General features: G+C 38.7%; 1 protein-coding gene across 2 annotated transcripts; it reads right to left on the reverse strand.

Moving 5' to 3' along the window:
- Positions 1-869: 869 nt before the first annotated feature.
- Positions 870-27,607, reverse strand: LOC101154767 (ras-specific guanine nucleotide-releasing factor 1). 2 transcript variants are annotated; one of them, XM_023953581.2, is made up of 27 exons: positions 25,156-27,607; positions 21,669-21,775; positions 20,624-20,771; positions 18,224-18,316; positions 17,397-17,650; positions 17,233-17,312; positions 16,730-16,923; positions 15,957-16,066; positions 15,546-15,664; positions 15,179-15,339; positions 14,809-14,872; positions 13,864-14,003; positions 13,570-13,652; positions 12,857-13,105; positions 10,218-10,459; positions 9,656-9,772; positions 7,864-8,034; positions 7,422-7,528; positions 7,198-7,310; positions 6,427-6,487; positions 6,227-6,333; positions 5,990-6,074; positions 5,698-5,895; positions 4,563-4,642; positions 4,345-4,462; positions 4,102-4,170; positions 870-2,384 (listed from the first exon to the last, which is right to left on the reverse strand). In XM_023953581.2, exons 1-27 carry the CDS (start codon positions 25,429-25,431, stop codon positions 2,292-2,294), a joined length of 3,639 nt encoding a protein of 1,212 aa, XP_023809349.1. In that variant the 5' UTR covers positions 25,432-27,607; the 3' UTR covers positions 870-2,291. The 2 variants fall into 2 exon arrangements, with proteins under 2 accessions (XP_023809349.1, XP_011491153.1); XM_011492851.4 differs by having other exon boundaries at positions 10,098-10,459.
- Between the last annotated feature and the right edge of the window lie 125 nt (positions 27,608-27,732).

A 27,732-nucleotide genomic window follows, 5' to 3' on the forward strand; every position in this document is an offset into this window, starting at 1 on the left:
CAGCGTCTGAGTCCAGAAGCTGGGAAATTAACTTCCTAAAGTGGCTTACAATTGGTTATAGCTGCTACATACATTGCCTGGTGCTTACATATTATTTACATCATGTTGCCCACCAGGGGGAATAAAGTGACATTAAGATATTCATTTCATGCTGGTTGAAAACAAAACATTTTCTTTAATGTTTCTAATTTTTTCAATAATCAACAAAGATAAAAATGTTTTTCAATCACATTTAAACTTGATTTGGTTGTATTTATCACTGAAATAGTATTTCAGTTCAACAAGCCAGGCGTTGTTTTATTTCTCCTGTTTTCACACTGAAATTGAATAACTCCAGATCTAAAGGAACAAATTTTTTGTGTAGCAAATGAAAGGACATATTTAAGTGTTTTTTTCCAAAAAGAAAATGGAGGCTTGTTTAGATTCTGCAGCTGCATAATTGTAGTTCTCTCTTGACGTCTGGCACAAAAAAGTGGCAACTGTTTTTTTATTCTCTTAGTTTAAATAAAAATAAAGTAAATGTACAACAATACAAAAATAACATCAATATAGAAATAAAAGTTCTCTGGGCTTCATCTAGACCCACTAGACAGTGCGCTGAACCTTTTTTGTTCAATGATTTGTGAATCTCACTGGTGTCCATGGATTACATGAAATCTTTCCACCTTTATCCACCTTTGTCATGGTAGGGAGAACAGGTCAATGTAAGGGTGGAGTCATCTAAGATAGCACAAGGGTTAAAATGGACCAATATCAACTATGTATCGTATCAGCAACCACAAGTTATGATATATCAATGTGAACATTAATCGTTACACCCCTACTTAAAGATTAAACTCTCAATGTGAAAGATATGCAGCAGTCTCTGAGAAATTTCTCCCCCTGAGAAAGAGTAGATTTATTAACAAGAGGTAATCAGGAAAGAATACACTTTTATACAAAACTGGAAATACTACTCAAGCTGTTGAAATAGACTGAAAGATAATTCTCGTATCACAGGGTATTGCTCACTGCAAACATTGGATGTGCCTGTTAGAGGGTAAAGATTATTGTGCAAGGTTGGCGTTTAAATACAGTTCACATACGGTTCTAGATACAAGTTTGATTTGAACATGTGAAAGTGAAACATGCCTGCCCATCAAGCTTAAGGTGTTTTCAATACAAAGCATGTAAAAAATACATATAAGTATTCCAAGAAGAAGCACAATAATATTACTGTAAAGTTCCTGTCAGCACGTCGAAACAGACAGGATGCAGAATGTGTTACACTTATAAGTTGTTTTCAACATGTTTTTTTAAGTATCATACACAGAAAAGTTGTTACAGAGCTGAACGTTCATAAGAATAACACATTTCAGAGAATGTTTTTTTTTTCTTGTTCTTATACACATTGCACATTAAGAAAATGACTGCCTGTACACAGTATTATACACAGCCAATATTTCTGTTCCATTGGCAAATTGTAGAACAAAATAGTTTACATACTTTTGTTGTTATATAATCTTTTTATGATTAAGGCAAACCCATAATGCACTGGCCAAAGAGAATCAATGATGAGGACAGTGGGTCACACTGTCTGAGTCCAGAAGCTGGGAAATTAACTTCCTAAAGTGGCTTACAATTGGTTATAGCTGCTACATACATTGCCTGGTGCTTACATATTATTTACATCATGTTGCCCACCAGGGGGAATAAAGTGACATTAAGATATTCATTTCATGCTGGTTGAAAACAAAACATTTTCTTTAATGTTTCTAATTTTTTCAATAATCAACAAAGATAAAAATGTTTTTCAATCACATTTAAACTTGATTTGGTTGTATTTATCACTGAAATAGTATTTCAGTTCAACAAGCCAGGCGTTGTTTTATTTCTCCTGTTTTCACACTGAAATTGAATAACTCCAGATCTAAAGGAACAAATTTTTTGTGTAGCAAATGAAAGGACATATTTAAGTGTTTTTTTCCAAAAAGAAAATGGAGGCTTGTTTAGATTCTGCAGCTGCATAATTGTAGTCCTCTCTTGACGTCTGGCACAAAAAAGTGGCAACTGTTTTTTTATTCTCTTAGTTTAAATAAAAATAAAGTAAATGTACAACAATACAAAAATAACATCAATATAGAAATAAAAGTTCTCTGGGCTTCTACTCTGCCTATGATGACAACTGCACAACAAGTTCATTTGGGAGCAGATACTAAAAGGGCACAGCCTACTCTGTCTAATACAAATAATGGTAAAATTACATGCTGAAGTCTTGCTTCTTTAAGAGAACAGAAATAGACAGGTCGTCTTCATGATGAAGTTTTGGGCTCGATTCTCAGAGAGGCTTCATATAGGCTCTCCTCATCCAACACTGTACTGTTGTCAAGCAGGTACTTTGCCACCTGCAGAAACACAAAACAGAGCGGTTAAAACAGAACAGCATAAAAAGAGTGGTCTAAAGAGAGTGGTGTAAACGGAGCCGTTAAAACCGAGCTGTCTGAACAGGACAGTCTAAACAGAACGGTCCAACAGACTGATCCAAAAAAGATTGGTCCAAATATATTGGTTAGAATAGAGCGGTCAAGAGTCAGCAAATGGCATGTTGAATCAGACATCTAAATGGGCTCTATGTCAAAACAGACATTACCCTCTAAAAAGCTGCTCAGGTCAATTATCTAGCAGTCTTTACAGATTCTCAGTTTCTAAGGTTTAGGTTTCTCACCAAACATGAGGACAATAATGTTTCAATTTCTTGTAAAAAAAAATTGGGGCAGGAAACTTCCAGAAGTGGGGAGTTGTTTTGGGTTTAGCCCGACATTCCTAACAGACTTTAACAGAACGTTTGGGTCTATCCATTCTCTCCGCCTGAGAATCTAACTCACCACCAGGTGGGGATAGGTGGAAAGCCCCGCCCCTTTTGTCAACCCAGTGTTATGCAACGTTCACACCAATGCATGTCTGAGTGACCACTTCCAATGAAAAGTCTATGAAAATGCGCTTAAATGCATGGTTTCGGGCTCCCGCATTCAAAATTCTTGCATTTACACATCACTACGCAATTTTTTTAATCCGTTTTTGGGCTCTACATTCAAAACCCTCAGTCACTGAAAGTGCATTGAAAGTTAAACCAATTGAACTTTGACCATGTAGGGACTTGAATTTGGCAGTGACATATGGATGGTGTCCTTTTTTAAAACAGAAGTGCTAACCATTTGAAAAATTGATCATGAAGGAGAAAACAATGGCAGTTTGTGCCCGGCTAGAATAATATGACACCAATACAGTCATATATTGGAATCAAGCAGTGAAAGTAAAAGCCTGGAGCAAGATGTACACAATTTGCACTGCTTCAATATTTAACACCTAGCCTTTTCTAACTTTAGGTACATGCACTAGTATTGAGAAATGACAGTCCAGTGTGAACACCATATGCTAAAAGTGCATGAAAGAATCCGCATTCAGTATGTTCCTGAACATGCCACGCATGTCTGGAGTGTAGATAGCATTAGGACACACAGCCAAAGGTTAGATAACACAACCACAAAGTCAATCTTTTACTTATCCCTATCTCTAAATATTGCGATGTACTTTTAAAAAGGCTACCAACTGCACAACAACTACCACCAGTCAAAAAACATGTCACACCACTGTTTAAGTCAAAATGTGCTGATTAGTAAAAGAGATTTTAAGACTTTTTTGTAAGTCTTGGGTCTTAAAATAAGGTATTGAGCCAAGACCCGATGTTGTGAACCCTGTACCTACATAGCACTTTACTACCTTCCTTGAAGGCTGAAAGAACCTTACAGTCACAGTCCCATTCACTCCTGCACACATTGATGGTGGCTCCTCTGCATAACACCGGTTCCAATCCATAATCACCAGGAGGAATGTAGGGTTCAGTATCTTGCCCAAGGACACTTTGACTCATGGGCAGGCAGGGTAGAAACCGATCCTGTAACCTTCCAATCAGAGGTCAACCACTCTACCTCAGCACCACAACCATGCAGTGCTCTGCTTGCTCCTGTCAAGTTCTAGCATCCTGTGAAATTTTTTATTTACCGTAACTTTATTTATCTTTAAAAAGTTCATTATGAAATATCAAAACGAAAGTTATCTCACCTTAGTCTGAGAATCTATCTTGTAAGCTGTTTGCTGAAATTGTCGTATTTCTCTGATAATGTGCGATATCTGGAAAGAAGTCACAGGAAGTCATTAAGTTGAGTCATGCAGGTTGTTTTGTAGGTCATTTTAAGAAGGAAGAAAAAAACTTTGTTGCTCTTTGTGTAGAGCAACAAAGTTTGTGTAGAACAAGAAAAAAAGAGGTCTAAGGCACAAAACAGAATCTGTGTTGAAGTTCTCTACCATCCTCATCTTGGAGAAGTTGACCAGGTTGTCCTCAGTGTAGTTGGGTGTTCCTTCCTCGATGAAGGCCAGGTCAGTCAGGTACATTCCCAGGTACGGAACACAAGGTGGGTCACAGCTGAGGCAAACAGACAGATCAAGTAGAAATAATTGTACATGTGCAAATAAAGATACTGCACATGTCTCCCAAACTCCATAAGAAAACCAGGACTGCTTACTTTTTCAGCGCCTCTCTCAGGTTTTTGAATCGGCCCTCTGATGACACCAACTTCTGTAACTTGTCAATCACAGTCTTGGTCTGAAAATCAGTTAAAAATGAAAATATTACTCTTTCCTTTTAGAGTACCAAGTCCAAAATTTTCATGATATCCTGTTTTTTTACACATATATGATCCAAGAGACTTCATTAAAAAAATACATATTTAATTTGATGTTTGGCTTTTAAACTGGACTGGACCAAACGAGAAGTGGAACAAAGTAGCAACCAAGTCAGGGAAAAAAATAAAACATGTACGCACAAAAGGCAAAAACGAACAGAGGACCTGAAACTTGTTTTGTCGTCACCAGTTAAGGTAAACTTTCACACAAACTTACACACCTGCCTGCTGAAGCAGAATATCCTACTTTTAAGTGGACCAAAATCCTCCAGGGCTGACTAACATTGGCCTTTCATTCATTTCCAAACACCTGTGGCTATTTCTAATAAAATTTCAAAAGCCAAAGAAAACCCTTTAAATTTGCAAACTTCCAAAAAGTACAATCGGAAAAGAAAATAATTAATTTCAGATGTGCGAAATGCAAAGCTGTAGTTATGGAAAACCCTGCTGCAATTTAAAGATCTCCATCCATCAGGAACCCCAAAGTCCCACCATGAACAATGGCGACGTTTCCTCCATGGACATTCAGACTACATTCTGTAAATGGCACTAAATTGAGGTGTGTTATTCACTAAGTAGGTGTGTTCAGGTAGACCACATACTTGTACCACGGGTTACAACAATAAAAGCATCATTGCTGTGTCGGGTGTCGTGAACTATGCAATTTGCAGAACAGGACATGTAAAGTTTAAAAATGAATGTTCAAACTGCTTACTGAGTCTTATGCATCATCATAATTTTTTTTATAAAGCACTTTAATGCAATTAAAAGTTAAACATAATAAAAAACGGCTAAAATGAATCTAATAAATAGGTGAATAAAAACATAAAACGTAATAAATGGAAACATATTCAAACGAACCTATGTATGTGAATATTGGAGTTTTAAATGATTACTGAGTATCTTACGAGACTGTCCTTAATCTGATTAATTCATTTCACAGGTGAGGACTCTTTCATCAGAAAGTGACTGATACCTGCTTGGACACTTTGAGCCAAGTCTTCTTGAGGCGGAAGATGGAGCTGCGGTTGAGCGAGGAGGTGATCTCCAGCACAGCGTTGTAGTTGTGCAGGCAGCGGCAGATGTCGGCCACAGCAACCCATTTTTCTATCACGGCCACTCGCATGTTGACATCGTCCCACTGCAGGATCTCTGAGGCAATCCGGTTGCTGATCTGATGGAGAGGATGAAAGGCATGATCACACCTGTGCTGCTGTCTGTCTGTCTGGGTTTGCCGTTCTGCCATGTCATTAGCGGGAATCACTCACGTCGTTAAAATGTTTGGTGGTCTTTATGATGTATGGTGTCCTTTCGTTCTTATCGTTCTTCATCCATCCTTGACCAAAGAACTCCCTGTTCAAAAACAAATATGTTATTATTCAAAAATAAAGGTCAGCGTTCCCTTTTAAACACTTCCTGTCAACCTCCATGGTTTGCAGTTGCTTCCATGCACGACTCAGCGCTAGTGTTTGTTCATCCATGTACACACTTTTGCATGAACTCACTCGTAAGGAATGACTTTGAAAACCAGGTGATCGAGCAGCGTGAGCTGCTCAGCAATCTCCAAGGCTGAGTGGTTTTCAAACGGTTCAGTCTTACTTTCCTCCATGGCCTAAAAACACAGGAACCCACACAAACGATGACCAAAACTGGAGTGCAAATGACTGTCAGGGAAGAGCTTGCAGACAGTTTTTGTTCCCCTCACCATCTTTGTGATCTCTTCAATGGTGGCTTGACTGTCTCCAGGATCCTCTTGAGTGAGAGTCCTGCACAAAGATTTGTATAATTAGTGCTTTTTTATTTATCCTTTGAATTTGCTTAAATTAATGAATGATGACAGATTATGTAGGTTATTTATTCTGTCCAGTTTTGACATTTTTCCTCTTAGTAATAACAAATAACCAATCGCTCATGTCTATTACTCCTAAAAGACTTGGTTTATTTCTTCAATGCAATTGAATTCTAGGGTAATTCATGTTGGGACAAGGGTAGAATAGAATAGAATAGAATAGAATAGAATAGAATAGAATAGAATAGAATAGAATAGAATAGAATAGAATAGAATAGAATAGAATAGAATAGAAATGTATTTATACTGGTAGAAATTAACTGGTTTCAGTAGAACCCAGAACAGGACAGTACAAGTTTGGAGAGCAGAACAACTTTTTCAGGTCCCTTAAAAAAGGAATATTTTTTGAGCAAAACTAATGCTTTGGGTTACAGTGATTTTAATTTTAACCCAATCTATGATTTTTTTTCCTGATTTTTTTTATTGGATTATTTTTTTCTGAGTTTAAAGTACCCAACATAAAGCCAATCTCTTTGAGAGTTAGGTTAAAAACAGCCCAATTTGTGTTATTTTTATCAACTAAATTTCTAGTGCATTATTATTATAAAAAAAACCTTCAAATTTCTATTATTTTAAATCTGCATGTACGTCTTTAAATGTGTCAGGAAGTAATGGCTGAAGATCTACCTGATAATATTGGCAGCTGCCTTTCTCTCTTGTGTCAGCAGCTCTGGGTCGTGCATCACTTCCTCCAGGAAGCCAATTACACGCATTTTCAACTCTGAGTTCAGCTCAAAGTCCTACAAATCGACACAAAGAGAACAACAGTGAGCTCTCATCCAATTTATTGTATATCAATATATCAAATATATGTGGAAAAGCAAAGAAGCAAAAAAGTAAAGAAGCTGCACCTGTGAATGTTTGGAGACCCAGTGGCGCAGAACATTCAGCACTCTGTTGGTGGCAGCTCTTCGAATGACAAACTCTTTGTCCCCGTTCCTCTGATCAGTAGGAAAACCTGAGAAATGGGAAATCAAGGTTTTGGCACACACATACATACTTATAAATGAATAAGCTTAGTAACTTTTTATTTTTATTGATAAATATAGAGTGAATTATAGTGAGATGATTTGAAGAAAACAATTTAAAATGATGCAGAAAACATAAATATCTCTGTCACTACAGCGACTCTTTACAGCAGATGATTACTTTATCTTAAAGAAAGAAAAAAATGTCTACAGCAAACATTATAGAGCAAACTATTATAAAAAGCCCAGTAATTATATCCATGAGAACACCTGACATAAAACCTTTTTTTAATGGAGGATAAAATGGTCCTTTATCTTTCCCGACCTGTGCTGGCCAGAGACATCCGGCGGTACTTCTCCTTGGTCGGCGTGCCCTCATTGGCTCCAGCTGTGGCAATCGCAAAGGCCGAAGCAGCAGAAAGGGCACTGCGGTTATTTTCCAGCTCTCGACAAGATGACACCACCATACCATTGTTGAAGTTAAACAGGGAAAACTCTACAAAAAGAACAAAAATAGTTTTGTAGAAATGAATTTATTGTCATAAAGTACTTGAAAAATCAGTGAAAGTTTAAGTTAAATAGGACTTCTTTTGGCATCTGCAATGGTTGTGAATGTCTGTGTGACATTAAGTAAATATATAGTAGCAAATAAGTATAACTAAGGGAAGTTGTTGACCATTAGAGCACAACAGAGAGCTGAAACAGATGCAGCACAGTGTGTCCTGCAGCTCATGGCAGCAACTGCCTCCCTCCTTTACTCCCTTCTTCCCTCTCTGCCTTCCTCCGTTAAGCCGGGGGCGGTATAGAAGAACACGTACATCGTTGCTAAGGTACAAGGTTTCCTTCCACCTACTCACAAAAGGCACTGGCTTCCCTTGTATCCAGTAACGTAGGAAGAGAACACACTGGGGATGAATTGTGCTTGACTACCTACGGGGTGGATGCTCCCTCTCTGCGGCACGGGGAGGGCCAGGATGCTGTAGGTGGTTTTTCTCCAGACCTTATTTGGCTTTGTCTATGCTGATAGTTCACTGAGAAAAAAGTTTTCATAAGGCGGCTGTTGCTATATTTGTTTATCTCCATCTGAGGGTTTGCCTTTTTACCTCAGTTTCCTGTCAGGATGGGAAAAATACCTCATGATTCTTTTGACCAAAACTAACTCATTTAGACTTTATATTTTTTCAGAAAGTGCTGGAGAACAGTAAGCATTAAAACAGCCGGCTGAACATTTCATCAGCATTTAGGATTCTTCCTTATGGCTATATTTTTTCTACAAGGTGGCACAACATTTAGACACGGCTATTTCAAAGTCTCACTCTAATCAAAATCCTGTTCTTGTTGCAGTTTAGTCATGATGGATGACATATGTAAATAAAATTAAGATTAAAACTGTCTTTCTGAGTATTTCTATGTTCAAATTGTTGTGAATTGTTGTGAATCAGGAGCAGACGAAAAAATGCTGTTGGACTTGTTACGTAGAAGATGCGCTGGCCGGGCCACAAGCTCCCTGTTTAGCTTCATTGTGATGCATCCACTTGCAAACAAATAGATCCGTTAACATTTTAATCTTCCTTGTCCAAGCTGCTGTCTGGATCAAAACTGTACTGCTGAATAGTTGTGTCGGGGTTGTGAGGAGCTGGAGGCTAGCTGAAGAGCATTTAAACAGAGGGATGTCGGGAAATGGGGAAGGGCTTACTCCATGCCAACAGCCCCACTGAATTTCTGATGAACTACTTAAAATATGTCCAAGAAAATGACACAGTTTTCTTATTTTGTCCAAAAAAAGGCATAATTATAATTGAAAGACCAGTGGGAATGCTTTTACAATAGATCCAAAGATGTTTGGAGTGGGACTATAAAATCAAATCGTCAATAATTTTCAAGAACTTTGGTGTATCAGCGGGTGCTGGTAGACTTCTCATTGAATCCAAAGAATATCTAAAGTTTTTTAACTGCTAAAACATCAGCTTTCTTATATTTATGGTTGAAAATCAACAAGTATGTTCCCCTAAGTCCCATTCATACTTTTTGCCAGTTTTTCTTTACCATAAATCTCTCTAACTGGTAGGTTGGGTTCAAAAGCAGGTTTTAGGCTAAGGAGAGAGGTTGCCTTGTACCAGAGTTCTTTGACTTGACATTCTTGGGAGTCGATGGAGATTTTGGGGATGACATTTCTGCTTCTGCCTCATCACTTTGACTTGGATCCTCATCACATTCCTCCCTTACTGACAGATCTGGAAAGAAAATTTGCAGATTAGAAGAGGAGAAAAGGAAGAGAACATGAGCAGGACTAAAGTAAGAGAAATAAAGTAACTATCACCAAATGTGTGAGGTCAGTGTAACAATTTTACATTGTAAAAATTTCTCCTGAATTTATTCAATTTAATTTAGATATTTACTACTGCAACTGTGAATAACAGAATTGTCCCACTGTTCTAAAAAAAAAAAAACATTTCAAGGTTGGCTTTTATAATTGATCTAAATTGTTTAAATTGCCGACATTTCAGATGCTGGGTTTCTATTCACAGTGGAGCAGACCAGAGTCCTTCAGGCTCCAACCTTGCTTGTTGAGGACAGCATCCTCAGCTTTGCCTTCAGCTTTGGGTTCTGCCTCATCTGGGATTTTGCTGGCCATTGTGCTGGACACGTAGAGCTTGTTGATGTCGAGTGTGGTCTTACTGAAGGGGGACATGCTTGCATAGCCGTTAGGAGAGCAGCTGAGCGCAGCCAAGTCCAGGGCTTTACCGCCTGTGATGATGGGAATGTTGAGGGAAAGTTTGCGACGGCGGTTCGGAGAGGACGTCTTGGTGATGGAGAGGGGAGGAGGGGAGGAGAACTTGCGGCTGGCACGTGGCGACGTGGGTGGCTCGCCGTAGAGGAGTTTGTTGTTCTGGCTGCTTGCAAAGAAAAGCTCCAAAGAGCTGGAGGATACAGAACACAGGGAGTTGGGATAAAACAGAAACAGGACTGTAAGAGGAGCTTCTTTCTAAATTGGGTTGAAAAGAGCCCGATCTGAGGAGGTGCACAAGGGAGAAAAGGATACACCGTGATGGGGGGTGCCTGCTGCACGTGTCAGAAGCAGAGTGGGGACACGTTAACTGCAGGGCTTCTCTGGAGTTCCTGCCTCTTTTATTTAAGCTACATTGTTTAAGACAGCATCTTCCTTGCACTGAGAGCCACCCCCTCTGAAGGCCTATAAATAGCATGTCAAGTGACAATGTGGGAGGTACGGGTGCTGCCAACAGCAACCAGCCCAAGGGAGGCCCACAGAGACATGGCAAGAGAGGAGCAGAGAAAAGGGAAGCCTAACGGAGAGAAAGGAGACAGGGGTTTACAGAAGAAAAAAAAAGTGAGGGGGTAAACAGAAAAGCAGCGAGGGAGGGCATGAAGCGGGAGTTAATGCAACATAGTGGATATGGATTCCACCACACTGACGACGGCATGCTGGGTGTGGGCGAGTGGGGAGCCTCCAGCCCTATATGGTGATAGCTGCAGCCCTGATGTTTCTCGTTGCGGAAATTCCAGAAAAAAAAGTCGGAAAAAGACTTGTTAGGCGCTAAAGAGGAAATGAGGGGCAATCAGATTAAATATAGACATAAAAAAGAAAAAAAATGAGGGAATGACGGAATAGCTAGAAAAGAGGACTACAACAAAAATAGAGGAAAGGTGACAACATGAGAGCAGGGTGCAAAACACCGACATCAATATTTAATACCGTGGATCTGCTGCAGATGATGGGGGAGAGAGGGAGAAGACAGGAGGGAATGGGAGAGGGTGGGGTCCTGCAGCAGAGTGAAGGGTTGCTATGGTGACAGCGCAGCAGCAAGAGGGATGGTCAGACTCTCGGAAAGAAATTAAAAGTGAGAAAACAGATAAAGGTGGGTAAAGAATAGGCGCAATGAGGAGGAGGGAGTGACGACAGGGATGGGTGGAACCCAATTAGCTCGGATTGATGAGGACAGAGGAGGTGACCCCCGCATCTGTTCCATCCCCACCTGGACAGAATACGGTGGCTGCTCACAGACAGACCATGAGAGAGCAAAGACTAATGTAGACTCTGGGGAAGTCCCCACCTCCTCACTGCACCAGTACATCACTGCTGCTGCATCTCAGGGGGAAATGGGAGCGATTCCCAAACTTTGTTCCTGTTTCTCTTATAACAAGTTGGTGGGATCCACCACGCACTGAGGAACTTGTAAAAATAAGCAGTGTAGTTATAGTGTTTTCTGCTGCCAAAACGGAATTTCAAGAAAGTAAAAAAGATCCTTGTTCTGGAAAAAAATGGTCCGCTTTTCTATCTTTCAAGAAAAATTATTTCATCAAAAAAGTTTTCAACAGAAAAATAATCTCAGTTTACAAAAACATGTCTTAGTGGTGGGTTTTTCTCTTAAAATTTAAATTCTTGGTAAGAAATGGTTTGGCCCTTTGCAAACTTATTTTTTGCAACAGTTCGATCAATGTCATAATTTGTGTTTCCAAATCCGACTCATAGTCGATTTTGGTTCATTTTGAACGATCCGATTCACTGACCTCAAATCGATCCAGGACATCTTTATCTAAAAATTCAACCAGTGTGACTCAGAGATAAATACCTGGGTACTATGTTTCAGATTATTTATATTTCTTGCCAAATAAGGAAGTGTATATTAAATATGTGTACAAGCAAACAAGGGAACAAGAATGAATGTCAAATCCATTCACATTTAAGTTTCATTAAGTTCAGCCCACCGTTGTTTTTTACATGAAAACAATACAAATAGACCATTCTTATAACATTCTACCATATTGTATGGTCACATGTCTTTGCTGAATTCAGTGCTTCCACACATTGGACTTAATGATGGCTTACTTATTTTTTTTTTGCTGTCATCATGTGTGTTTTCCTCTGTGATGAACGTGATAGCTTTTATGTTTTAGTCAGATAAACCTACTCAGTCCATATGGTATTTTCCAATATCAATATAACAATTTATTTCATTTTGAATTTTTTTTTTTAATGGAATAGGTCGTTTCGAACAACAACTTGCCTCCGTCAGATCGATCCAGTTGGATCATAGGAATAAAAATTGATACGCCGGTTATTAATTAACACCTCTATCAATTTAAGAAAATGTTTCAAATTTGAAGAATTTCTGACTTCTTTCAAGGGGAGGCTTCTGTTTGCAGTGTAGCAGGGAATGATGCTGGTGCATCTTTATCAAAAAAGGAATCACATAAACTTTCAAGAACTTATTCTATCCTTAATCTCTAACTTTATCCTGAAAGGTAATATTAATTAAGGCGTCCACTGAGGGAATTTCCCCAGCAGGCCCTCTTACCGTGCAGGGATGGCACTGATTGGCTTCTTGTAGATGGTGATGAGCTTGTCCAACACCACAGCAGCACTGGTGAAGACACGATACGAGTGGAGGAACGTGTTCAGGAAGTCAATAGAGAGGAATCGCAAATCCGTGAGCCTCTCCAACAAGCGCTCCACGCTGGCGTAGCGAATCTGCAGCACCTTGCACGAGTTCATCATTTTGCTGAAGCGAATGTCGACGTCATCGCAGTACAAGCTGGTGTCTGACCTGAAGTAGAGGTCAAAAGAATGGGGGGGGGGTACCCACATGGATTCAACGGAACGCTTTATTGTAAATGACTGAGTCAGTAGAAAAGTTGTCACTTCCTTAGCTCTAAGAAAAAGAAACTTTCAGGAATATTTTAACAACAGGTCTTTGTTGTTTTCTTTTTACTTTTAAGTTCGATGCGTAATCCTTTGACTTCATCAAACATACACAGTTTTGCAAAATTCATTGCTTCTTAGATTTTTCAATTCAATTAAAAAATCTACTAAGACTGTTTGTCTTGTTTGTCTCTCAATATTTGGTGGACCACGTTTAAAAGCAAACAAAAGCTTTTGGTTTTGACTTCCACCTAACAGTAAATTGAAGCATTTCATAAAGAGGAACTGCTTTTTGCATTTTCCATATATTTATGTAATGCTACAGGAGTCAAACTGTGCGCATGTAATACATTGGTGACCAACTCTTACTTAATCATCTGAGGTACGGTGACTTTACTGTTTTCCTCAAAGGCGTTCATCATTAGCCCATTGCAGCGGATGTTGTCAATACACTGTAAGGTAAGAGAAGAGAACAAAAAGAGCTCTTACAGAGAAAGGGGAGAGCTTACAAACCTGCTTATTCACATCTTCACTTTGTTACCCAACTCAGAATTCTGCTGCTCTAACTATCTTTATTATTAGATTCTTTCTCAGAATTGATCACATCCAAAGAAACTAGACATCTAACCAAGAGTTGGAGGAAGACAGAAATTTACGACAGACCTGACTGATATCACTTGTCCAGGCTGACTTTTCCTGTCGGGACGAAGCCACAAGGATGACTGTGAACGGCTGGACGTCTTTGGGCTCCACCATCACCTTAAAGTCCAGGTGCTCCGTGTCCTGACCGCTTCGTTCTTTTGCTGCAAGTTCAACAGTCCTTGTAAGTTTGTTTGCAGCAGAAAAACGTGCAAAAGTGAAAAGCGGGATTACTCTTTAAACTGTTTAGATGCAAATTTGGTCAGAAGTATTTTTTTTGTTTCTATTAGCGCTGGGTTTAGAAAAAATTTAAAAAGTGGGCTTAAATTGCTCCAAATTTAGGAAATGCAGAATGTATTCATCAAATCCATAAATGTATTTTAGTTGAAAATTGTTTTGTTTTTTAGCATTTTTATCAAGCAAAATATTTTTTTCTGTTAGTTTTAATATAGAATTTCTAACCTTATAAATGAAAGTTCCACTCATTGTCCAGTTTAAATCTCAGGCTTTAGCAAAACTGTCTTTCCTAACTAAACATTTTTTTGTTTTGATGAAAACCCGAAAAATAAATGAATGTTTGATCAAACGGTTTTAAATCATAAACCAAGTTATAGATTTGAAATTGAATCACCAGAGTAGTATGGCACTGACATCCAGGCTAATTTTTTTATACAAGCAAAAGAATTATCATTACAAAAAACAGTTACACCTCCTTTACCTGGTCATAAATACCTCAGGGTAACTCTTTTAACTTAGTTGTGCAAACAATTCTCTGAATTTTAAGTATTTTTGACATTACATTTTAAATGCTATGAGTAATTTGAGTCATAACATGTAAAAAAGATTCAATGTAAGTTGAAGATGCCAATTTGTAAGATTTGTTATGAGTTGAACAATCAGTGAAAAAAAATGGGCTCCAATTCTGTGTATTTTATCAGACATTTGTATAAAGTACACACAGTGGCTTACATTCATCATCTGTGCCCTCTGGCTCCTCCATCAGGGTGCAGTCGATGAGAGACACCACTCCATTCTGTGACATGATTGAGAGGTCGAACCATGTTAACAGCTAATAGAAATGTTTAAGTACATTAGATCAGGAGTTCAGCTCTCTGCCTTAAAGCGTCCTTCACAAAGCAATACATCACTAAGCACAAGTACACATTTAAGTATATGATAAGAAACTAACAAGTTAAGCTTTTTTTTTTTCAAATCGGCCACCAAAGATCAATAATGCTTTAAGTTAATAACAGATGAAAGTAAATTCAAGACTGCCTCCATTAAACTAATATGAAGCGTTTTTGAGTCCTAAGTCACTTAACGGTTGATCCTGCTTCACCTTAGTGATATGAAGTTTCCCTCCAGACCCTCTGGTGCAGATGATGAGGTGTTTGGTGAAAAGGAAGCACTGCCTCTCGCCTTCCTTCTTTAGAGACAAAGAGCCCAGCCGCCCCCTTGTGATCTTCCCCTTTTCACTCATTGGCACCTGGATCAGAGAACCTGTAAAAACACCGACCCGTTAAGACATAGCTGCTGAGTTTTACTATTCTTATTTGCTAAAATCATTAGATTTTTCGTGTTTGCTTAAATACTCGTTCCCTTATGAAACCATAATTTAAGTATTATTTGTTTTGTACTTTACAGTCAAGTAAATGTGACGTGAATGTTTGTGTAGTGATCCAGCAACAAGACAAACTTTCTTTCACCTTGTCGGACAAATGTCTGGCTGGTGTCCAGCAGCACCTCACAGCCCTCCACGATCATGCGCTCGATAGCCAGGTTCTTCCTGATGTTCTCTGTCTCGCTTACCTCATCGTGCATAATTCTGAAAGGACAGCAAATCTACAGGAGCTGGAAAACTTCTCCAGAGAACCTTTACATTCGTCTGAACAGTCTTAATGGACTTTTTCACCTTTAGGTGTCAGATCCAGCATCATCCAATTACTATAATTTGGTACAAATCTCTTGTGTGTACAAAGGTATTTGATTTCAAGGATTGAAGACATAAAATGTTAGTTATTTTATGTTAAACTTGATTTAAGTAGTTAAAGTTTTATAGGCAGTGCAATTATCTTTGTTTTTTTTCTGTTGTGCTGGGTGTGAGCAGGTGGTTGTACCTAGAAAGCTCCTCCAATTTTGACTTGGCGTAGTCCAAGCTGTTTCTTTCCACGTGCTCATGAGGTGTGTGAGCCAGCAACTCATGCAAAGTCAGGATGTAACGTGGAATCTGAAAGGCAGAGAGAGGGTAGCCTGAAATGAGTATGAAGCACAACTTTCATTAGCAAAAACAAGGATTTTTAAGCTAAAGGTAACCTAATTCCTTTTCTTAAAAAATTCTGACATGCGTTAGCCAGGGAATCTTCCATCGATCTTGAAAGGACCAAAACCAAATCATATTGGAGCATCATTAGCGCCATGATGACGTTAGTCTCATAACTTCTCAGCATGTTTTCACCCTAATTACAGTCTTCAGATTGACTTATCTAATAGTGATGATGTCATGAAAACCCCATCCAACATGAGAAACTATTCTCTTTAAATCCTTATATTCATATAGCAAAAACTGATGTGACACATTTATTAGCTGTGAAGTTGGGTTGTTGTTTTCATTTTTGAACATTTACAGTTGTCTTGCCAATTGGACAATTACAACAACAATCTGTCTAATTAAACATTTAGTTAAAACACTTCAGCAGAAATAACTTGTTTAGCTGGGAAAGTAAGAAGGAACCATTTATTTTCCTAACTTTTTGACACTCGAAAAACCTGTCTTTCTTTTGTTTGTTTTTTTAGATATTGCTCCATGAAAAAAATAAAAATAAACTATACTTTAAAACTAACTTATAAACTCTCAAAAGGAACCACGCCCTTTGTAGCTATGGAACCACACCTGAAACATGGGGTAGGTGAGGAAGGTCTCCAGAGTCCGCTCCTCACAGTCAGGTTTAGCCTCGTACTGCTTGAGCAGTTTGTCAAAGTCTCGGTTCTGTTTGCAGTGGGCCAGGATCTGCAAGCTGTACTGATGGTTCCTCACAAACTCTTGATAGATGTTGAGCATGGGCAGCAGGATGTCAAACAGGTCAGCTGGAAGAGAAACAGCAACTTAGGCTGTGTTGTTGGATACAGCAAGTAAAAGCCTCAAAAGAGCAGTAATATCCTAACATAAATTTGTCAGATTTTTGGAAAATAATTTATCCTTTTCTTTTCTTTTTTTTGTAGATCAGACACTGGCCTTAATTATGCCAATGCCTCAAGCTTATTTGAAGAGAAATTTAGAGAATAAACCACATACAAACATCAAAAAGGAGTCAAATTAAAGTAAATTTAACCTTTAACAAGTAAAAAAAAACAATGCTGCTTTATGTGTGTGACCTCCCAGGCTCCGCCTCTTACCCAGCACCAGTGTTGGCCAGCTGGCTATCCTGGCCTTTAGACCCTGATAGAAGATCTGATGAAGGAACATTATGGTCTCACTGATCAAACAAAAAAAGCAAAATGTTAGTTACAAGCCATTCTCCTTTCCTCTCTTCTACCACTTCCTGTCTGACCCCGGTCACCTGTTCAGGAAGATGCTGCTGACGTCGTCGTGGGTGATGGGGGGCTTCTTGGAGCTAGCTGCCATGCGAAGTGGCCGCAGGAAATTGTTGACCAAGATGTGAAGCTGTTGTACATACTCGGCCTCAGCTTCCAGCATACTGAACACCACCTGGTTCCTCTTCCTCATGCTCTCGGCGTGTGGTGATCGAATGTAGTCCTGGATGATGGTTTTCCACTTCCTGCGGCAAATCCAGCCTCGCAGGAAACTCTGGACCTAAGATGAGATGCATCATAGATAAGGACAGTGCTACCTTTGCACCAAATGCAGTTTACTTTTCAAAAGAAAGTTTTTTTTTGTCAGATTTTGCTCATTTTGAGCATTTTTTTAAATTATACTTGTAACATTTTTCACTTCTGTTTTGCTGCGTTCATCAGCATAAGCATCAAACACACTTAGTGAAAACTAATTCCCACTGCCTGCCTGGAGTTCATTTTTCAGTTTTTCTTTGTAAATTGTAGATTAATTTATTTGTAAAGACCTTATGGTTTGACACATAGCAACAGCTAGGGAGAGATAATAAAATTAACTTACAAGAAAGCAGCTCATGTGGTTTTGAACTACATCAACATATTTATTCATGACAATGGCTTCATAACCACACAATAAATGTTTTTCATTCATTTAAAATAAGAGATTAATTGATCAATTGATCAAATTAATTTAAAAAACATTGATTGTGCTTTTAAATCCTCTTTGCATTGGTGTGTTCATTTTTTTAAGGATTAAAACCTATGATTTTGACTTTCTAGATAAAACCTTTACAGCAGCAAAGCAGCCAGACTTCACCTTCTTTATCTTTTTTATCTCTGTGTCGTCCTCACTGGGGGGCACCTCTGGATTCGACTGGATCTTTATATTGTCCTTCAGCAGCGCAGCAATCTGTAAAGTCAGCACAATTCGTTTTTTCACCTGTATTCAGTTTTATTTAAGAGGCCAAGTGTTTTTACTCCCATAAAAATACTTGCAATTTCAACAAAAATTTTTGGAAGCATAAAAGTTTTGCCCCTGTAAAGGTAATTTCATTTTTTTTTACTTCAGCAGTAAAACTCATTGGGAGTGCATCCATCCATTTTCTAAACCTGAGGTATCCCTTTTGCTGTCATGAGGCTGCCAGAGCCTAACCTGGCCGCTGTTGGGTGAAGCAGGGTATATCCTGCCAGGGTGTACCCTGAATCACACACCCATACACACTCTCAGTCACACCTAGGGACAATTTAGAGTAATCAATCAACCTATGAAGCATGTTTATGGACGATGAGAGGAAGCTGGAATCCGCTGAGAAAACCCACGCATGCAAGGGGAGAACATGCAAACTCCACATAGAAAGGTCCCAGCTGGGATTTGAGGCAAAAGTGCTAACCACTGCTCCATCGTGCTGCCTCACTGGAAGTGTAACTATTATGTTGTTGTTTTTGTTACCCTTGTGCTATCCTAGGCATTTTAACATTGGGAGTTGGGTCATCTAGACCCACTAGACAGTGCGCTAAACCTTTTGTCTTCAATGATTTGTGATCTTCACTGGTGTCCATGGATTACATGAAATCTTTCCACCTTTATCCACCTTTGTCATGGTAGGGAGAACACGTCAATGTAAGGGTGGGGTCATCTAAGATAGCACAAAGGTTAAATGTTTGTCTAATCAGAATTTGTGTGAAAATCTATGCAGAGGGACATGAAGGTATGGCTAGAAAAATCAAATAAATATTTGCAGTACATGTTCGCTAACAGCATAGAAAATGACTAGTCTCAAATTGCTTTTAAGTGGGACAGTCCAAGCATTACCCAACATCTTTTTTTTATGTTTTAAATCTACAGTTAGTCTCCCCCAAGGGAAATTTCTTACCAGCATTTGACCAATGAAAGGCTCTCCAGCCGTTGGGGCCGCAGGGACAGCCAACATTTCAAATATTTAGTGCAGATTACATCAAACAAACTGCTGCCTTTCAGCAGGTTGAACAGGTTACAGACTGGGTCAGCTAGTTACACTTTTTTTAGCAAAATGCAAAGAATGGGGTTTGGTGTTAACCAAACCCAAGTTAGCATTTGGATTCTTTAAAGAAATATAACATAGCAAAACATGTTTTCCACCATCCTGAGCTGTTTTGTGCTGTTTTTAAAGATCATTAAGTTCATTATTTTGTTTTTATATGAGTTTAAAAAATGTTTTTTATTCCATTAAAATAATTAATCATTTTCAGGCAATTCCTAGTATTTTTTTTATATTTATTATTTATTTATATATTTTATATTATTAGCCACTAAAATGAGGTGTGGTTATACTGTGTAGCTTTTTTTGTGATAGTGTTTATTCAGGTACTCTTGTCTTTTTTTTATTTGATTTTCATTCGGACACTCTGGTTTACAAAGTCTGATTCCATTTACTAAGCTATGTTCTGCTGCTCCTCTTGTTTAACTTTACCGGTCTCGTGTTCGCATTGCTGTAGCACGAGTTACCCTATTTGTGGTAAACCCCATGTCCTGCCCAATGACAGCTCCTATAAGCTCCTCCCCCACCACCCTTTAACCTGTGTAGACTAAATTGAGTACAGAAAATAACTGGTTGCATGTTTTATTCATCATCATCATCATGTTGAAAAGCCTTTTGATCAACTTTGCTTTGGTCTATTAGCTGCTTCAAAGAGTTGATGGAAGAAGAAACTGTACCAGTAATGACAAAATGTCACCTATTGTGTTTCAATTCTGCTCCACTCAAACCCTCTGAATGTGAAGAAGAAAACTTTTTAATAAACAGCTGATATTAAACATCCATTACTAGCGCACACTTAACCATGAAAAGACAGAAAAGTAGATCATTTTGTGATACACTCTGTAGTATCATTGTACAACAAAAGCTGACTCATGCATATTGAAAATGCTGAATTCAATTGAAGCATCCATTAGCACACTAAAGAGTAATGCTTTGATCTTCTTCAGCCTGAATAATGAGGAGACAAAACCCTGAACAGCACTACTGAATGTCCAGGGTGCTCTGCAAGCTGCAATGCTAATCCTGAACCCTTACTGTCCTGGTTTAGGGTGGCAGACTCTGTTCTGCGACCTCTTTGTGCCTATGACCTCTCTGTCTCACTACTTTGTTTCTCCATTGCTTTCTCCGTCCCTCCAGATTTCCTGAAAAAACGTGAAACCAAAATGTCTATTCACACAAACTCAGGTTTATCAGGTTACCTCTGATTTTAGCCGTTCTATTTCGATTTCTCCATCCTCTATCTGTTGTCGAAGTTGCTTGGCAACCGTTTTCTCCGTCTCCACTATTTGGAGTAGATGAAGATACTTCTGCATGAGGGTCTCATGCTCTGTCGCCAGGTTTCTGTAACTACACAGACATACGTGGACAGAGATTAGGAAGACCTCATTAACACATGTTTTAGTGGGCCTCGTCAAGCAGACCTGTTAAACGTTTGAACACAAGATCCTACGCCTGTATCCTCTAGACCCGCGAAGTTATGCAATTCACATTTGTGGAATACTTGCTTACTTTATTTCCAATTTGAGCTGAAAATTACACAATCCAACACTTTTTGTGCACGTTCTGTAGGGCTTCTACTGAGTTTGTTTACTGATTCCTAAAACAAAGCAGATTGTACCTATAAGATGTGACATGTTTGGATATGGCATGCACTCAACTTCAGTCCTGCCATGCATTTCAGTACATCAAGGCAGTTTCCCTCTGTACAGTACGAGCTGCTGCCTGACAGACAACCAATCGATTTAATCTGGAGCACTGCCGATCAATTGACCTTTTGCCAAATAAATGCACACCACTGACATTTCCACTGAGGGTGTTGCTGGGATTTCATTGCCTTTGGGTGTGCATAATTCTTAAAGATTTGTTTCTCTCATAAACTTACGTCACTGATTTTAAAAATGAAAAATCCACCAAAAAGAGCTAAAATAAGCAAATGTTTGGTTACATTTTTGTTATCAAAAAAGACAATAATTTCAAATGCTTTAGTTTTTATGTCATCTAATAGATGAATAGATAGACAGACAGTTAAACATACAGATAAAAATGGACATCTACTGCTACATTAAAATTTAAGTTGACATAATGTGAAAAACTGATAAATTAATATGTCTTACTCTTGAAATGCTTGAATTATTTTGCTGCACTTTTTAAAGCCTGATGGTTCCTAAAACCTCTTGCAATCACTAAAACAACATGCACAGATGCACAAGTTTAAGCGGGTGAGGGGTCAGGTGTGTGAGTTACCTGGCTTGAGTGATGGCAGCCACCCACTCATCGCAGTCCTTGACGTCTTCTGTGCGCAGCTCCAGAGCTTTCTGGTTGTCGTGATTGAACGTGACAGTGAAGTAATACTGGAGGACAAAGGCAAAACAAAGTTGAACATTTTCTCAGATATTAATATGGATGTTAAGTTTGTGCAGAAACAGAAACTGGCTGAACTCATAGGCGCACATGCACATATATACATGCACATGAACATGTGTACGAAAGAGTGGAAGCAAGAGATCCTGAGGGAAGTGTCTTGAGAGGTTCATTGTGAAGCCTTCGTGGATTCTGTCTTGTAACCTGGCAACTCACCTCTGAATTGGCAGGAGCCTCCTTGTGACACTGTGGTTTTATTTTGGCATCTTCTAGTGATCTGGTATCATTTTGGCAGCATTGGGTTTTTACAATTGACTTACTCTTGTAAAGTGTCTCATCTATTTGCAGCTCTAAAAGTTCATTTATGTCAACGGTAGGCAACAAAAACTGTTTATTTTTAAATATAGCCCCATAAAATCAAGTCCTTAGACAACAAAGTGCTGGTTCCTGCTGTGCAGAGATATCTGTAACTTAACATCCAATTACTTAACAATGAACACTGTAAAAATAACCTACAACCAAAACATATTGTTTTTTTTATTCCTCCCAAATGCCAGGAGCAAATGATTATTGAAGGGGAGTAATGTTCTGTTTTTCCAGTAATGCAGAAGAACTGGCCTTTGTCAATAATGTGTTTGCCGTCTCTCACATTCTGCCAGTTGGTGGGTAAAGGTTTTTTTTTTTTTGTTGGCAGCTATATTTAATTTTACCTCACTTCATATTTGGTACAGACGCGGTTAAGTGAAACCATCAAAAGGTATGGGTGGTCCTCTCTTCAAATGCTCAAGCAGAAGTTGGATTTTATCAGAAAGACCAATAAATGAATTTTTTTTTTGGATTCAGTTTTGATCCAAGAAAAAAGGTTTTTTCATCTCCAATCTTTTCCAAACTGTTCTCAATTTGTTCCTGTTTCTATTGAAACTTCTTTTTTTTTTAATACGTACAACTTTTTAAAAAAATATATATTCACTTAAGTGACCAAATGCATTACTGAAATTAAATAGGGGAACAATAAACGTAAAGATACATGCTTAAATATAACAGAATAATTAAAAACAAAAGCGGAAAACCCCCCTCCTTTTTTCGCTGCAACAAAAAACCCTGCTGACTTCTTTTGAGTTTTCATACAACCACTTTTTTCTACATTTGCTAAATGAAGCACAATGCCAAAGCATATTGTTTCACATTTTGTAGTCCCCTTCAAATGCACTTTTTGAGATGCAAATAGGGGTTGCCATAGTAACTGTGGGCTTAAACGTTGCTCGCCTTTTAAACGAGAAATAAGAACGTATAAAAAGTAGAACGCACCGAAGAATACAATGAGAGGGGAGAGACAGACGAAGCAGGAGGTTAAGAAAGATCTTTTGCCTTTTTGAGGAGTGAGGGCTATAAAAAGCGCTGCAGCCCTGCAAGGTAGCGGTTGATTTGGAATCTTTTCGCTGCATTGTCCCTCTCCCTGTCACAGACAGATAAGATCTAGTACTCTCCTGACCATTCCTCTTGCTGCTCTAAAACACACATACCGGCTGATGTGCACAGACACACTGCACAACAATAATCTGGAACCTGCTGCAATTCACACGTGTCACACATTTTGTGTTGGGACTTCACAGTGGCATTGCCTGCGATGACCCCTGCAGTATGATCATCGACTCCTCTGCCATCCTTGTATATTTCAGAGCACGTACTGTCAAATGGAAATCTGTACAACATCAGAGACATGAAGCATTGATTAGACTTTTTGTCCTTAGTTCACCTTCTCTGTGGAGCTGCTCTCTTATAAAGATCAACACCGGTGCATGTAGGAAGACACACCGAGGCAAATATAGACTTCAAGGCAACACACAGAAGATCAGATGAGTCGCACAAGCTGTGCAGACGTGGACACATGCAGGCATGATTGATCACACACAGCAACGCGTGCAGCTCCTACCACAGAAAAAAAAGAATACATTTGCGAGCCTGCACTTTATCAGATGAAAAATAAAAAGAGCATGCTCCTGACTCATTTGACCTAAACAGCAGACTGGGATATGTTAATTGAAGTCTTTCTAATCCATTTAATTCACCACTGAAATAAATTTACTGGAGCAGTGGGCATGAACAGCTGTCACCAAAGATGTCATCAAGCACGCATTTCATGCATACTGCTGTCCAAAAACCAATGTTTAACATACAAGCACTTTGTGCTTATCTGCAGATCTCTGTGAAAGTAAAATCTAAAACACAATAAAAATCAAGTGCTCACAAATCTTGCATCATTCTTTATCTGGGGGGAGACACTTTGCCTTTACAGACACAGTTAAAATCATTTCAGAACCGTTGACAGCAGCATAACAAACTTTCAAAGAAATTCTGCCTAACAAGGCCGAACAACATCTAAGGGAAAAGTGATCAAACTTCTCAAAGTAATGTAACCATGAAAAAGATGAAAAGGAGGAAATTTATTTACTTTAGTCTTGGAGACTTTGAATTACACTCAATGATGACAAAATATTCTTCTCTAAGGACAGCCGTGGCTGTTAGTTTATGGATTTTTGAATATAGACACAAACCTTATCTGTATTACATTTCACAAAGTCTTCAAACACCCTGACCACCACATTCTTCAGGAAAATTGACTCAGTGTTTGGGTCTTTGCTGCAGAACTGGTTCTGACGTAGCTGGGTTTTTCTTATAAGTGAGATTCTGGCTACCTTTAAGAGCACACAGAAGTTGTTTGACCCTCACACATGTTCCTCCTCTGCATAAAAAAGTGACTTCAAACTGAAGGTGCTCTGGGAAAAGCAATAGCAACTCCAGGGACATTCTTTGGTTTGTCATTCAGTGCTGTTGTTAACAGCATGTGATAAAGCCAGAGCTATCACCTAAACCCCGGCTATAAACCGGGGAAACACAGTTGCCAAGGCAGGATGCTATTAATATCAAGAGAGGGAATTAAATCAATATGTCGAAACGACAAGTAAAGAGGCAGCTCTCCCTTTCAAGAAAGAAACCTGCAAATTTTGGATACAGCCTAAGTTTGCTCCTTCTAAATGAGCTGCATTCACTATCTTGGTGAGTTTACACAAATGTGATGCCAAAGTGATGATGGCGAGGTAGAGTTGGGAAAGTTTGCAGAGGTATGCATGCATTCTGTCATCTGTTAGCCTTTCTTAATGTGGATGTTTGGTAACAATCAATAGACATATTTTTTAGTGCAGAATAGAAGAAAAATAGTAACTATGTAACTTTTTTTCTGGGATTTTGCTTGGGTTGTGCAGCCGAAAAGGAAGATTGCAACATTTTTTTGCAGTAATTTGAAGGCTGTGACGGCATCAGAATGGGGATTACCTCTGGCAGAACTCCTGCACCTCTGCGGAAGTCTTACCTGTTTCTCCAGACATTCCTTCGCTGACAGAGACGGTTTCGGGGACGGTGCTCTGTCGCAAGCACACCCCTCCAACAGGTAGAGTCCAGAGGGGCGTGAACTGGAGTCGTTTTCGAAATAAAACAGCATGTTCTGCAGCAAGGCGAACCACTTTGAATGCCATTTTGTGTTGTCTGAGCTTTTCTTGCTCAAGCATCCTCTCCTCGTCCCATCTTTCTTCGCCAAAAGAGCAAGGTAGGTGATATGCCCATCATTGAGTCTTATCCCTTTCTGCATTGTGGCTGAGAATCCGTGAAGGATCTGCGCGCTTTCCTGCTGATTCTTACATGTTCTTTAGGGAGCACCCCCGAAATACAGTCACATTTCGGGGGCAACAGCCCACTCTAAAGACCCCACCACCACATGCTACACTTGCAACGACAAAAAAAATAGAAAACAAAAAGGGGTCGAAGAAGGGAAAGAATTTACGCACAGTCGCAGACACACATTCAGCTGCTCGGACCTCTCCTCGCTTCAGGCAAACTACAGCAACCCCGGAGCCCGCTTCGCTATAGATCGCTAAAGAACTGAACTGTCCGCTCTCTGAGCCCACGCAGGAGCGCGCGCACACTCAGCAGCCTGCGGAGGGAGGAACCGCAGTCACGTGAGCAGCTCCTAGAGCGGCAGATTTCAGCACCACGGGCAGAGACTCCAAGCAGAAAGACATAATAAAAAAATATAATATTAATAACATGCATATACATTTGTTCACACATTCTAAAATGAAAAAAAACGTTTTCGTTTTTATTGTTTATTTATTTATTCAAGGGGGGAGGGTCAGATTAAAATCAAACTATTTATGAAGCCTTCCTCACTTGTCACTTATCAACTTTGCCATTAGGGGAGCTTTTTAGGATTTCTGTTATAATCCTCAGATGGATTTTGTGCATCTTATCTTTTCTTTATCTGTCTTTACAAAATCATTCTGCGTATGTTTTGAGGGCCACAACACTTTTAATCTGTTTGACAAATAACAGAATATTCTTGGGCAATATTATTTTAAAATGAAAGTTAAACTAAATGGAAATTTGTGTTTGATTATTTTTTTGTTGTATAAAACTTTCTGTTCATAAACAATGTTTGCTAGACTGTTCTATATTTGAAAAAAACAACAACAAAAAACAAACAAACATGCATTTGCATGATAAACTGCAAAGCTGATTATAGTTTACACTAACACACCTGGCTGGATGAAGTTAGGTCTCTCATTTAACCTTTACATTAATAACAATTTGGCAGTTTAACTCCCCAAATTAACCTTTAATGCTCAAAAGTTTAATTTCCAGTTCATGTATTCCAGACACAGGCCAAACATATCTGAAAGCCCATCTTGTTGATTGTCAGCAACAGGGGGAAAAAAGTTGTCAAGAGTCAAAAGAAACATCCAAAAGCATTAGTAACATTGCCAAATTGTTCATGGATCAATCAAACCAACTCACCTCTTGTCTTTATTCCATCTTTACATTTTTCTTGCAAGCTTTGCTAAGGATTTTTAGTTGGGTTAAAAAAAGTTAAGATTTGAATGGTGAAATGTGGGGCGCTTTTTTGTAGTGTGTCTTGGTGTTCATGTTCTGTTATGAGTTGTGCCCCTGTTTCAATCACAAAAGGGTCAGATTAACAATACATAGCTTTTTTAATTGAATGGTTTGCGACACTTGAATTATGTTCACAAAATGTTCATACTTATTAGGTTTGTTGTTAGGAAAATAATCACACATAGACATACAAGCAAAAAGGTCCACAAAACCCACAGAAGTCCCACCCTGATACAAATCAAATACACAAAACACAGAACAAACAGAACTAAACAAAAGCAAATACAGCCACAGTCGTAACAACTCTATAGTTTTTCAGTAGTAGTTTAGGACTGGTACCATTCTAAATGAACACGGTTCAACACATGAAACTTGTGAAAAAGATAGTAATTGAATTATAGTTATTTAGAGCTTGTATTGTATTTTTACATTTTTGAAATTTACTGGACTATGCTATCAAAGTGAAACAGGGTTTTTGTTTCAATAAATATAGAAAGCTATGGGCTAAGGTCACAAAGTTTATTTTTATTTTTTTGACTTTATTTACTCCTAAATCACAAACTCTTTAAAAGAAAGTTGTCTAATCTCAAAGCATTTTGATTTAATAGTTTTCCACAAATTTAGAATTTTTAGATCTAAAATTATTTGAAAAAATGACTTTTAGTTTAGGAGATAGCTTGTGCCTGAACAGTGACCCACCTCTAGTTTTAAGCCTTAGTTGACCTCATGTTTCTGTATGACTCTTTCCCCTTTGCTTAATCTCTCACCTCTCAAGTGAAGAGGAAGATAATGAAAGTGTTATGAGAACATGCTTAATCTGGCTTTTTCCATTTCTAGACTTTCTGTTTGATGAATTAACAAAATAAAAGAAGAAAAAAAAGAAACCGCCATTAATGTTGGCACGGTTACAGGAAGCCAGTGATGGTTAGTGATGTACCCAATTGCCATCATATTTGGGTCTGGATTACTGTCCTAATGTCTCTGCCTCTGCTCCTCATCCCTT

The sequence above is a fragment of the Oryzias latipes genome, chromosome 3 (genome assembly GCF_053564925.1).
Source record: "Oryzias latipes strain Hd-rR chromosome 3, Olatipes_Hd-rR_3.1".
In the NCBI taxonomy this organism is placed as follows: Eukaryota; Metazoa; Chordata; class Actinopteri; order Beloniformes; family Adrianichthyidae; genus Oryzias; species Oryzias latipes.

What these genes read in the sequence shown, in the direction of transcription:
- LOC101154767 (XM_011492851.4), bottom strand. Translation starts at nt 25,431, where the DNA reads ATGCAGAAAGGGATAAGACTCAATGATGGGCATATCACCTACCTTGCT. An exon ending in CTGGCCAACACTGGTGCTGG is followed by an intron (nt 16,924 to 17,232) that starts GTAAGAGGCGGA and finishes TTTCTCTTCCAG; the next exon opens with CTGACCTGTTTGACATCCTG. An exon ending in CCACCAAACATTTTAACGAC is followed by an intron (nt 5,896 to 5,989) that starts GTGAGTGATTCC and finishes CCTCTCCATCAG; the next exon opens with ATCAGCAACCGGATTGCCTC.